Raw genomic sequence first — 14,014 nt, 5'->3', positions numbered from 1 at the left:
TCTGAGTTGGTGGGGTCCCCTGCCCTGATCTGCTATCTGCATGTATTTCAGAATTAGCGAACTCTGAAACAGGTTGAAAAGGGAAGGAAAAAATGATTTGGACACTAAGTCTCCTTTCAACCCTAAGAGTCTGCTTCGTGACCTTGGTGACTTTTGTTCAATTTAAAAGCAGCGGAGGAGGGAATTGGGGGTGGCCAGAAAGAACCATTCCGATTGAGTCTGATTTAAAATGTTCTAAAAAACTGTACCAACAGATCAGGACAAACACCACACCAAGATCTTGAATCACAGGATGTTTACATAATATAATGCCCATGGCAGACAAATACTAAATACCACAAAGTACCTGAGACAAAAAGGAAAGGAAGAAAGGAGGGGAGGTGGGAGGAGAATAAAAAGGAGCCTGTAGTCCTGGCATTTGGAGATCCGAGGGGCACAGGCAGTCTCTTGGTGGAGGAGTGGCTGCATGTGAGTGTCCGGTGGCCCCTTGCTTCACATCTCAGCTTCCGAGGAGCAGACCTCGGTTGCCGCAGTGATAGCGATTCCGATGGCAAGGCTGCCGTTGTCGGAGAAGAGCTGGGCCAGTGAGGTGTTGAGGACCAGGCAGTCCCCGTCGGTGATCACCGAGTCCACGCACTCCAGGACAGACCGGGGGGTGGCCTCCCATTTGAGACGCCTATGATTTCTGTTGAGCTCCAAGCGATAGGTGAAGCAGTCGGCCTGGGTGGGTGTCCCAATCAGCATCATGGTGGCAAAGAACTGGGGGTGCCCTGCATGCCTCTCCTGTTTCCTAAGCACCAGCAGAAAGTGGTGGCCAAGGCAGGAGTGCATGATGATCCAGTCGGCTGGTGCCGGGAGGTGCATGTCTGTGGCCAGGAAGACGATCTCGGCTCCCTGAAGTATGTCCACTCTGTGCATCTGCCGCAGATGGGGCACCACCACCTCCAGGTGGCCTTCCCACTGGCAGGAGAACAAGGGGCACATGCAGGGCATCACCCGGGCGGCATGCAGCCCTGCCTCCTGGTGGTGGAGGTGGTGGGGGCGGGCGTGGTGGCGGAGGTGGTGGTGGGGGCGGTGATGGCAGTGGTGGTGGGGGCCGTGGTGAGGGGGAAAGCTGCCCGGCTCTGGGGCGCTCTGAGTGATGGCGCGTCGGCTGGACACATACTGTAGGAGAAAGAGAAGAATGTTAGTGGCCCTGCGATCAGCCTGGCTGAGACTCCTCCAGTGTTCAGAGTGTGGGAAGCAGACTCTCCACTATAGGCAGAGAAAGCTTTATTTCTTAAAAAAAAAAAATTAGAACTTCCAGACTGTTTTCCAAAATGGCAGCACCATTTTACATTCCCATCAGCCACGTAAGAGAGTTCCGATTTCTCCACATCCTTGCCAACACTTGCTATTATCTGTTTTGACAAATATTTTTATGAGACAGAATTCCTTGTTTTGAATGTTTTGCCAAATTTAGATGCTGAAACATTCTGTCTTCTCCATGTCATTTCATTTTAGTGTAGGATCTAAATTTACCCAATTAAAAATAGAAGCTCCTTCAAAAGATTCATCCTGAAAGAAGAGATTTTCCAAATATATTAGTACCAAAATAAAAAATAAAGGACATAGTGGATCCTTGGGTGGTTGAGATTCTGAAAACAGTCCACGAAAATGCACTTTTTATGCCTTTCTGATTCTTTAATGAGATAAACAAATAGGCAATTTTCCTCTTCTAATAACATGCATTATGATGGCCATTAGTCATAAAGAACAAAAAAATCAATTTTTTTGCTTTTTTGATAACGTTGATATTTTTGTGCAGGCACTGGAGGTCAATGGATTTCCCCCCTATGTTATCATTTCTATTATTTTTAGAACAAATATAATTTCGGGAAATCCCCATTTGTCCTCTCAGCCCTGCCAGGGGCTGTGCTCTCTGGGGTGCCCTTCTCCTGGCACCATGGGACACAGAGCTGATTGTGTGCAGCTGGACCACAGTCCCCAGGGAGGGAGCCGCACCTGTGACTCCTAGGACTTTGCCCCACCAGGCACACGTCTGTCCTGTTTTAGGCTCACTGTTCCAGAACCCCTTGCCAGGCGCTCACCACCAGGCTAAACCCAATCAGAGATGTACTAGAAGGAAGCCCAGGAGATGCACCTGTGTGGAGACATCTGTTTCCTCCTTTGTGATGTTCACCGATCTGACCAGGCTGGGCCTCCTAGCCTGAGCTCTGATGAGGCTGATGGAGAGGCAGGGAGGGCTGATCTATGCCCACGATCATTAAGCCATTCGAGAAAAATGTATACACAACCTGACACGTGCACTGCCTCAGCGTGAACAGAGTACGTACGTACGATCCCTGTTCCTGTCTCAGTACCTCGCCATGATTGTGGATGATATAACACGATGCAAGCACGCAGTATGCAGTAGGGGCTTTGTGAATCCAGTGGGGGCGGGAGTTATTCTAGTCAGCGTGAAGTGACATTTACACTGGGTGAAGCAGGAAGGGTCAGTGCTCTAACGAAATAGGCGAAAGGCTTGCCAGTGGGGTGAATTTAGGGTTCAAAGGAGCTGGGTCTGGAAGAACATGAGATGCTTAAGAAATGAGACGTTCCAAGTGGCTGTTGCTAAAGAACCTGGCAGAGGTGGCAGGAGCTGGCCGTGGTGCTGGAGAGCAGTCGGACCCTATTGCCAGTCTCGGAAGCCCAGCTGAGGCAGGGAGGTGACCCCAGCGACCAGGGGCAATCAGTAAGAGGGCCTAAGAGACACAGCTTCATACTTTAGGGGCTCCTGTGGGCAGCGCGATGCCCCAAGCCCACCAGGGGAGCTGATACCAGCTGGCACTCAGGATGGGGCCACAGTGAGTCCTGGCACTTGTCGAAAGTTGTGGCACTCTGGACCCTCTTCATGGTCATTCCACCCAGACTCTCCTCCTTGCTTCCTTTTGGCCTCATCTTCCACTGGTCTTTCTGTTTTTTAATTGCTACAGGGTAACAGAGCAGCCAGCAGTTTAATCCCAAGTGACAAGTGAATGATATTCAAATAAAGCGAGACATTATAAACTCCTCGAGACTCCTGCACTTGCTGTGCCCCAAGAAGGCGCCAAGAATAAACACAGCCTTAATTCTTCATTTCTTCCTGCTCCATCTACTGATGCAAAATACCTTTCATTTAAACAATCTTCGGGTGAGCGAGGTCACAGGGCTGCTGGCAGGGAGAAGGGATTCTTTTAATTGGCAAAATGCTAATCGTTTTGGAAAATGAATTCTAATCTTCCCATCTGATACAGTGGATGTGTGAGTAATTACTTTCCTTCACTAAACTGTTAATGCAACATTAGTGATTACACTAATTAAAACTAATGAACTCTTACAAACTGATAAACCCCTCAGTCAGTCAGCAGATGCCTTCCTTCCATTGGCTATATTTGACTTCTCATTTGGAAGAAGGATCTTGAATTAACCTTTAGAATAATTCTCAAAATTGGGTTTAGAAATGTTAGGCTTTATGGACTGGGTATAATTCTTTCCCCAAGCATTAGTGAGACCATTTCCACTGAGGGTGTAATTGAATTTAAAAACCGCCTTCCTTAATTTCATCAGCCACACTCCCCTGGTTGGTAATGGCTATCTCTCCAAATCCTGGCCTTCAAAGAGGAACCCTCCCCCTGGAAAAATCATGTGACCCCTTCTCCAACGTCTGCTTCCCGTGGTCGGCAAGCTCCCTTGGGGGACTGCTTTGTGTTTCTGCTTGATTCCAGGAACAGTGCCCAGCTAATTAATGCATTTCATCTGAAGGAGGGTTTTGCACCCAATTTCAAATGATAGGCATGTGCTTTGAGTTTGCTTATACCTTTATTTGTGAGATTAATGAAGTGAAGTTTTCAGTACTGGGTGGAGGAGGAAAGGCAGTTATGCTATCAATGTATTTCACACACTGGAGAGAGGAGCAGGGGCGGGGGTTAACATTTCAGGGCAGGTTGCAGAGCAGTGGGATAAAGTTAAGGCCGGAACCTAGTTGGGAATCAGGTCTGCAAAGAAGGGAGAGTAACTGGACCCGCTCCCAAGTCCCACTCTGTGGTGTTTAAAAAAATCCCCTCTGTTTCTGGGAAGGATGGTCAAGGCTGAAGATTTAGTGTCACCTGTTCTGTTTTCCTGGGGCACCCTGGCTCTCCACCCTTCTTCCTCAAAACCTAGCATGACTGTGCTATGCACACAAAACCCGGGAGGACTCTGGAAAGCTGCCACCAAAACAGTTACAAAATAAGTTACACCGAGATAGAAAACAACAACGGGGTTTTTACCGCCTGGGATAGAATGTCTTCCTTAGAAAATGTATTTCATGTTCCTTTTCCCCCCGGCTTAGCTATACTTAGAACACAGATGAACGAGATCTTCATGTGGGCAGCATGATAATGTCTGTAATTTTCTTTAAAATGCTTTAGTAGAGAGAATGTGATAGATATGTGTCCGTTTTTAACCTACACTCTAGGGGCTGTCAGTTCCCTAATCAGGAATTCACACTTCGAGGTGATCATCTAGCATTTTATCGGAAAGGCCACACTCCAGAGATAAGGACTGCAGTTGCCTCAATTAGTATCTGTATTTGTGATCCACACCAGATGCTGCTAATTAACATTTCCACAGAGGTTTTCATTGGTGAAATTAGTAATTTGTTCATCAGCGTAATAGATGCTAGAAACGGACTCTCCTTGATGAAATTTGTCATTTTCAATCTATGAAGATTGTTTAGGATATTTCAGAGAGATTCTTCACTTTCGGTTTGAGCCCGGAAGCTTGTTCCCTAACTATTTCTGTATCTGGCCACTGAGTCACGGACTTACAGAGGTCTGATGCCATCTCTAGGACTATCAGAATCTTGCTTCTGATATATCACTGCGTACAAACTTTCTTCACTGGTGATAAAATTATGCAGATTGAGAAAGGAGACGTTGAGTAGCAAACACTCAGAAGCCTTCAGTCCTGAGCTATATATGTCAAGTTTTTTGTTTTCACATCATCCATATATTTCTTCGCAGCCTCTCACACAGCCAACATTGTGAAAACAAAAAAATGTGATTCAGTCCTCAAGCTCTTAGGGCCCTTCTTTAGTTCCCAGATCCTGGCCCGTGGCCGCCCAGTGTTAGCTGATTTATACGTGAATGGTTTCCTGCCTGCAGGATGGGGACTCATGTTCACAGGTCCTCACTGCTAGCACGGTGCCAGCATGTGATGGATGCTTGACACAGGGCTGTAGCATCATTGATGCGTTAGTGACAGCTTCATATGTGAGGATCTCACTGGTTCTAGTCCCTCATATCGTTCAGGTGTGTCAATCAGGGTCCTAACTGGTGTTGTCTGTTTGAAATCATCAGCCCCCATAAGATGGGGGTGCTGCTTCTCTCCCTGACCTGTGAAGTCAAACAGTGGTTAAGATCTGTCTATACAATTCACTGCTCATTTCAACTTGTTTTGAAAATCATTAGTGCTTGTCTTTCTCTCCTCAGCTAGGTTGGACGGCAGAGAGAGCAGGGACTGTGTTTAGTTTGCCTGATGCCTAGTCCAGTGATGGGCAAAGCGAGCACTTTGCAGTGTGTGGCATCTAGGGGACTCACAGTATTTGTTGCTTGAATGAATGAACGAATGAATGATTCATAAATGGAATCCTGTACTGGACCATGTCCATGGGAATGCTGTTTGTCTTCAGTCAGAGGCTCTGTCCTCTACCCTTCCTTGCTGTAGCAATATGTAGTGTGTGTGTGTGTGTGTGTGTGTGTGTGTGTGTGTCCACATGAGTCCATAGCTGTGGGCTCATCAGGTAGGCCTCCTGGTGGCTCCTCACCCAGAACTGGATGGTGATGGGACACAGAATCTGCAATGGGACCTGACCAGGAGCAGAGCACTGAGATGTGCCCAGCTGCTATCATGGGAAGTAAAATAACAACTGTGAAGGAGAAACTTCTCATGCCAGTGAGGTACTTTCCTTGCTTTTACTTTTTACAGAGATTCCTCAGAGCCTCAGTCATTCCCTTTATCTATAGCAGACTGTTTCTTACAGTCTGTTTGGGAGGGATGGTCTCCTGTCAACCCAGGAGAGCAGCCCACCTCCTAGATAAATCTAGACCCACTTTCCCCTCCAGCACGTCAGCAGGAACAGTGACCTAACAAAAGCCTGGATGTCCCCATACTTCCAGTTTCTGTTAACTGTCACCAGGAAGTAACTTCAGTCTAGCCAGAGATTATTGGCCCTCCCCCAGCTTTACACTTCCCCATAAGATGAGGTGCTGCTGGGTTGTGCCCACCCAGAGCCCCGGACTGGCCCTTCTAGACCCCACTTGGATATCTGGGACCCTGGAATTCCCTCCCCATGGCTCTGGGTCAGCTTCCAGGAGCCTGTGCTATTTCTGGGATCCATTATCCAGAAAGTGGACCATTAGACGTGAGGTGTGGCCAGTGTGGGACTATTTGGATCTTGGATGTGTGGGCTGGGTGTCTCCTTGCCTTTGCCTGGGACTCATTATGGTGCAGGATTAAGCCTCATTAGAAAGAAAGTGAGACAGGTTGCCAGCTGGGGGCTCTGGCCATTCAGATCATTATGAAGGAATAACGATTAAAGTCGGAGGGCAGAACATGTTTTAAGAGTCCCTTGCCTTGATCTTTACTTTTGAGTATTCAGACTTACAGTGTGTGGGCCTCCATCTGCACTTTTGCCTTGAGCCCCGCAAACGTTAGGGGTGGGCCTGCAGTCCAACCACACAGTCAGAGGATTCCTCCAACCCATTTATTCTTTGGCTCCGCCTTTCATCTGCAAGGTTTGGAGCAGGCTAATGAGTTTTATGAATCCTGTAGATGAAAGGCCTTTCCTTAAAAAGCAACCTTTTGTATAGTCAGATTCTTCTGTCTGCAATGGGCAAGGGAAACCCAGGGCCTGTGTGAGCAGTTTAAAGGTTAAAATTTAATTACCTCAAGACCCCTTAACTACAAACATCTCCATAGGATGACTTCAGGGCCACAGTGGGTGGGGGTGGCTGCAGGGCGGTGTGTCTGGCTTGCAGGGAGCACAGTCTCAGCCAATCTGGAACCTCAGTTTGTGGGCAACAGTTTTGCTCCTGTACCTAGTGTTGCTACGGTAGGATCGAGTGTCGTAACCTTGGGCAGGGGGTGGATTGCTAAAACTGGTTACACGTGCAAAGGCAAACTTCAGAAGCAGATGGGCTTCTGGCTGCCAGCTATGAGTTGGCAGAGGTGTGTCCTGGGTGGTCTGAGACATCCTGATGGCCAGGCTGTCCCAAGGCCACACAGCACCGTTGTCTGTCTGGTTCTTTAAAGACATCATGACCGGGAACTCCATAAATTCAGCTCTCTCTACCAGAACTCTTCACCTTCCCCATCCCCTCCCCCTCAGGGCACCCTTTGCCTGGGCTAATTGTATTCTTCCTTCTGGTATTTCGTACTGACTAGGGCAGGTCTGTCTGTTGCATGTTCCTTTAAAATACACAAATACTTATTGAATGTCCAGTTTTGCTGTTGGACTGTGATGTGAGCTTAGGTGGGTGAGTGTTGCATCTGTTTCTTCCCTGCTGTATCCCCAGCTCCAGCAGTGCTTGGAACATGGTAGGTACCCAGGAAATGTTTGTGGAAATGGTGAGTGGATGGCTCCTTCCCACTGAGCTGCTGCCCTAACACAGTCCAACCACTTCTCACCATCTGGCTGCCACCATTCTAGGGCAAGACACCCTCACTGCCTTTCAGGACTAGTGCGATAGCCTTCCAACTAGTTGTGGTGGGTTGAAAGGTGGCTTCCAAAAGGTATGTCCACATCCCAACCCTTGGAACTGTGACTGTCACTTTGAGGAAAGGCTCTTTACAGATATAAATAAACTAAGGATTTCAAGATGAGATCACCCTGGATTATCCAGATAGGCCCTCAGTCCAATGACAAGTGTTCTTAGAAGAGCCAGAGGAGAAGACACAGACACAGGAGAGGAGGCCATGTGAAGATGGAGGTGGAGATTGGAATGATACAGCCCCAAGTCAAGGAGTGCCTGGAACCACCAGAACCAGAAGTAAGGAAGTTTTCTCTCCTAGAGCCTTCAGAGGAGCATGGCCCTGCCAACAACTTGATTTTAGAATTTCGGCCTCCAGAACTGCATGAAAATAGATTTCTGTTATTTGGAGCCATTAACTTTGTGGTCATTTGTATGGTGGCCCTAGGAAATGAATACACAAGTCCTTCTGCATCCATTCTTGGCCTCATACGGACTATAACTTTTTTCAAAAAATATTTTCATGGTTTCCATTGATAACAGAATGAAACACAAACTTCAACAACCAACATACTCTGGTCCCTAGCTACATCTCTGTCTGTTGATGGATGTTTGGGTTGTTTCTATGTCTTGGCTATTGTAAATAGTGCTGCTGTGATCATTGGGGTGCATGTATCTTTTTTAATTATATTTTTCTCTGGATATATGCTCAGGAGTGGGATTGCTGGATCCTATGGTAAGTCTATCTTTAGTTTTTAAAGGAACCTCCATACTGTCCTCCATAGTGGCTGCACTGACATTTACATTCCCACCAACAGTGTAGGAGGGTTCCCCTTTCTCCACACCCTCGCTAGCATTTATTGTTTGAAGACTTTTTAATGATGGCCATTCTGACTGGTGTGAGGTGATACCTCATTGTAGTTTTGATTTGCATTTTTCTAACAGTTAGTGATGCTGAGCATCTTTTCATGTGCTTGTTGGCCACCTGTATGTCTTCTTTGGAGAGATATCTGTTTAGGTCTTCTGCCCATTTTTTAATTGGGTTGCTTGTTTTTTTTTTTTATATTAAGATGTATGAGCTGTTTGTATATTTTGGAAATTAATCCCTTGTCAGTCACATCATTTGCAAATATTTTCTCCTATTCTGTAGGTTGTCTTTTTGTTTTGTTGATGATATCCTTAGCTGTGCAAAAGCTCTTAAGTTTAATTAGATCCCATTTGTTTATTTTTGCTTTTATTTCCATTACTCCAGGAGCTGGTTCAAAAAATATATTGCTGTGATTTATGTCCAAGAGCGTTCTGCCTATGTTTTCCTCGAGGAGTTTTATGGTATCTGGTTTTACATTTAAGTCTTTAATTCACTTTGAGTTTATTTTTGTATATGGTGTTAGCGAATGTTCCAGTTTCAGTCTTTTACAGGTAGCTGTCCAGTTTTGCCAGCACCACTTACTGAAGAGGCTGTCTTTTTGGTTCGGTTTTTTTGAGTGAGTGGATAAATTCCTTTAGGGTCTTAAACTTTTCCATCTTAGAGGACCTGGATAAAGTGCACATGCCATGTTGGATGTTGATGTGACTATGAGTCTTCCCATTCCCCCTTCCTCCACCACCTGCCCCTATGTCTTCCCATCAGAGTTTTGTCCAATTCTGACCTGGCTGATTTCTCATGGCCTGTGGTTGCTGAGACCAGGAACTTCTGGTGTCCGTGGGGAACCAGGGCGGCACTGGAGAACAGTGTTCACTCATGTGTGTCCCTGATCCTGGGTGTATCTTTGACCTTATCATTTGCAGATTCAGAGTAAGACGCAGCAGAAGCAATCCTGGCCAGACTTGAACCCGGGGCCAGTGCTTAGGTTCAGGCCTGGCTTACTGGGTAAATATCAGGCCTGCCGTCTAGGACTTTCAGTCCTTCCCCTTCCTGGCTGTCTTCAAATCTCCCTGCACTGATGAATTCCTGCCTACACACCTGTATTCCTCTAAATCTTCTAGGCCCAAGACAGCAAGGCTGTGGAAGAAGCAGGGGGTCCCTCTCTGTCTGCCTAGGACTTCTGCTCAGAATTCTGGTTTCCTTCCTGAGGACTTGCCTCTGGCCTGGAGGATTGGGACGGGGAACGGCCTCATGGTCAGGAAACACCCGGTCTACACCCAGGACGATGTCAACTCAGTACCCATGTGCTAATACCAGAGCTGCACAAATCCAGAGCAGAGAACCAGGTCACTACACACACACAAACACTTCCAACAGCAGGCTTAATTCCCAACAATCATCTTTAGCAAATTAGGCCTTCTTATAAGCCCATCCCTAAGATAGGAAGTGTGTCATTTGACCAAGAGAAGATGGAAAGACAGTGCTACAGAGTAGAAAGAAAACATTATTGAAGTCAGACCCACTGGGGGATGAATCCTGGCTTGGCTACTAAAAGCTGCGAGACCATGGGCTCATTAATTACCCTCTCCATACTTCAGTTTCTCCCTCTATACAGTGGGAATTGTAATATCTCATTGGGTGGAAGTGAGGATTGAATGAGATACAAAGTACATTGTATAGTGCACGGCCCAGAGTAAGAAGATACTATTGTTGTCATTATCCCCACCAGCACTACTATTATTGTTGTTATTGAAGAGCTAGCTGCTTGAGATGTAAGCTAAGGAAATTCACCCTCCATAATTTCTAGACTCATAACTGAATTGGATGGAATCACAAAAACATCAAAGCCCTTCCAAATCTCCCTTAAACCTCTCTGACAGCTCTCACCCAAGACCAATGTTCTCACCAGCAACAAGCCTTTTACTAAATATTTTCGTCTCATCATTGGCCAATGGCTGCAGTGTAGAGGGTAATTTAATACATGTAAAGGGCCTAGCGTAGTGCCTGGAACATAGGAGATACTCAGTAACTGATCACTATCATCTTCGTCATCATCATTGTCATCATCACTACTGGCGTTTTGGTCAGTGCAGCCCTGCTAGAAAGTTCAGGTGATCCTGAAAGCAGATCTGGTCACTGGTCCTCCTGCCCTCCCCCCAGTGCACCCCTTTCTCTTCCACTGAGCGAGCATCCCTCCTCAGGCCCCTCACACACGGTGGCTGGGCCTGAACGGCATTGCCCGGGCAATGCCTACCCTTAAGATCAGCTCTCGTTGCTTGGGAACCACCTCCTACTTTCTGTGTCTTTAAAATGTGTCCCCTGAGAGAAAGTTGCCCTGTGTGTCCTTCTGCTTCCCCAGAGCCTCACATCTGCACTGCCCCCTGCTCAGTTGGCATATGGCTCTTAAAACATAGTTGACAAATGAAAATTTGGTAAAGGCAATAATATTCATGTGGCTCTGAGCCATCATGATAAATAACATCTAAATACTCTGCCATGTGGAAGGATTCCTGAAAAAAAAAAAACAAAAACAAAGGTATTGGTCATACCAGGATGGCTTAAATGAAACAGATCAAAAATACCAAGTCTTGGCAAGGATGTGGAACAGTTGAAACCTCAGACACTGCTAATGGGAGTATAAACTGGTACAATCACTTTGGGACACATTTTTGGCAGCATCTGCTAAAGCTAAAGATAGATCAGCCCCTTTGACTCAGCAGTTCCACTCCTGGGCATTTACCTGTTAGGAAACAATTCTCCGTTGGCCCTTTGCATTTCTGTACATCTTGCAAGCAAGGCATTGACTGTCCTTTTTTCCAGTCTATGTTCTCAAGGATGTCTGTGTACTGAACAGCCTTGAGATACAGAGATAGTGTCTCCCTCTGGAGCAAAAAGCAGATTTGTTTACAGCCTGGGGACATAGAGCTTGTATCTCCCTCCAGAGCTAAGGGCAGGCATGCTGACCATCTCTTATTAAAAAAACCTGGTTTCCCCAAGCATTTACAATGTGTCCTACTGTGTGTGTAGGCATCCTCTGCCCCTCTCTACTTTAATTACCCTGTGGGAATTAGGTCTCAAGGAACTGGTGCAAAAATGCACTCTGGCTACTGCTATTGCAAAGGGTGAGACAACACTCCCTTTATCTCTGACCCAGGAGTGTTGTGTCTTCCACCAGCATCCATGAAATGGGCAGGCTACTTTGTGAGCCTGCAAGTTGAGTAAAATCTCAGATCCTTTATGGTTACATTCAACACCTGACAGAAATGAACATTATGTGATCAGAAAAACAGACGCATGGGTATTTATAGAAGGATTGATTCGTAATAGCCCCAAATCTAAAATCCACTGGAATGTCCTTTCAATGGATGCACTGTGGTGTATTCCCAAATGGAACGCTACCCAGCTATCACAAGACGATGAAAGACTGCTACACATATGGATGCATTTCAGAAACTTGTTGAATAAAGAGAAGCTAGACAGAGAAGAGGACATACTTGATGATTCTACGCGTGTAAAGTTCAAAAACATGCAACACTAACCTATGATGACAGAAGCTTGAACACCAGTTACCTTGTGTGGGGGCACATTGACTGGGAAGGGACATGAGGGCACCTCTGGGGGGGCTGGAAATACTTTAACTCATGATGTAGGTGATGGTTAGATGATTGCATATATAGATAAACATCCGTTGGGCTATATACGAAAGATTTGTGTAATTCACTGCATGCTATACATGAAAACAAAAACAAACAACAAACAAAAAAGAAGAAAGGAAGAGAGCATGGGGTAGCAGGGGGTGGGGAGAGATGGGTGTGGGTGGCCATTGTCTCCAGGTCACTGTTAAAGGGCATATTGTACAGGGCTTACGGCAGAAGCCAGAAAACCTTTTCTTTCATCTTCCCATGTGTTCATTTGACCCTCTGTTGCTCTGGCTGCCTGTGATGCTAATAACTAGGGGGACTGGAGGATGAGGATGGGAGTCACAGCTGGGACCAGCCCTGGGTATCCAGGGAGAGTGAGCATCTCTTGGACTTAGAAGGTGGGGTTGTGGCCAACACTCTCAGGGAGACTGGAAACCCGAGGGAAGGGCTGAAATTACGCGCAGCTGTGCCTGGAGTGGGGCAGGCCCAGCCCTTTGGTCCTGGGGGCAGAAGGCTTCTCCCTCAGACTGGATTAGGGGTAAGGACTGAAGCTGGTACCACAGTGTGAGCAAGGATTAGAGGAGACTAATCCCCGGCTTTGGGTCAAGGCCTGGCCGAATCGACATCTCCTCTCGGCAGCACAGCGAGGCTGTGCACACCCCAGGCGGGGAGATGACCGCTAGGGAAAGCTGCTAACGGCTCCAAGTAAATCCCCATAAGCGAGGTGGGGGCAGGTGTTTTATTGACTTGAAAGATTTCCCAGTAGCTGGGTACATATCTAATAAAAATCTTAGGCTTAAGGGGGAAGACACAGGGAGGCAGAATGGAGAATTGCTGCCCCCTGGGCTTGGGAGGTTAGCAGTCTGGCCAGTCCCTAATAACGCATTCATCCAATATTCATCTTTGAGTTATTACAGTCACTGAGTGTCTCTAAGGTACACGTTTATTAGTGTCCGCTAAGATAATTAGTCCAACATACTTCAAGGCAATTGAAATTGTCCCCGTCAGTGTATTTATTTCCAGGATTCACCATGGCTGCGTTTCAGCATTGGTCCTGTTTTGTTCCCATTTCCCCCATTTCACTTTCTACAAGAGCCCCTAACTCTCCAGCTGGCCCCAGAGGAAGGAGGGCAGGTCCCCAGGCTCTAGCTCAGCTGCCTCTAGGGTCACTTTGGGGGTGGGGGGAGGCTGGCTTCCTCTCTCGCTGCTATTCCCTTGCTCTCAGGAGATGTAGAGGGGAAGTCACAGGACCTACACTTGTGTGGATCTCCCACAGCATCCATTGCAGTTTCACAAGCAGCGAAACTCTCACTACTCTGCTCCAAGTGGGATAGCCCCTCATCCTCAGACACCATGGTGTGCGTGCGAATCACTGGGCCCCTTGTGAAAACAGACTCTGAATCAGCAGGTGTGCGCCGGGCTGAGGTTCTGCGTTCCTAACCAGCTCCCGGGTGCCAGAGCTGCTGGGTCACAGAGCACACTTGGAGAGGAGCAAGGGGCTAGACCCACTCTTCCTCGCCTGCTTGTATCCTGCTGGGCATCCCTTTTGGAATGAAATAGATGATTCTTAATGACCTCAGATAGTCCTCTCAACTCTGATTCTTTGACAACATTCAAGGGTATTTTCATGATGGAGGCAACAGGTCTACCCTATTCACAGACTCACAGCTTGATTTTTCAGTCATACAGGGTCCCCGGTGCCCAGGCAGTGCCTGGAAACACAGATCCGTTTCACAGGAGGGGCAGGGGAAAAGCAC

At 47.0% G+C, this 14,014-nt stretch overlaps 1 protein-coding gene across 1 annotated transcript in view; it reads right to left on the bottom strand.

The window, feature by feature from the left end:
* Positions 1 to 377: 377 nt before the first annotated feature.
* The window catches only part of SIAH3 (siah E3 ubiquitin protein ligase family member 3), a 120,901-nt gene continuing 107,264 nt past the window's right edge, over positions 378 to 14,014 (bottom strand). Inside the window, 1 exon segment of the mRNA XM_045513972.2 lies at positions 378 to 1,164. Coding sequence (XP_045369928.2) covers positions 493 to 1,164 — 672 coding nt within the window. The 3' untranslated portion in view covers positions 378 to 492.

This window comes from Camelus bactrianus, chromosome 14, assembly GCF_048773025.1.
Source record: "Camelus bactrianus isolate YW-2024 breed Bactrian camel chromosome 14, ASM4877302v1, whole genome shotgun sequence".
NCBI lineage: Eukaryota > Metazoa > Chordata > Mammalia > Artiodactyla > Camelidae > Camelus > Camelus bactrianus.
This window is presented reverse-complemented; position numbering and strand designations above follow the sequence as displayed.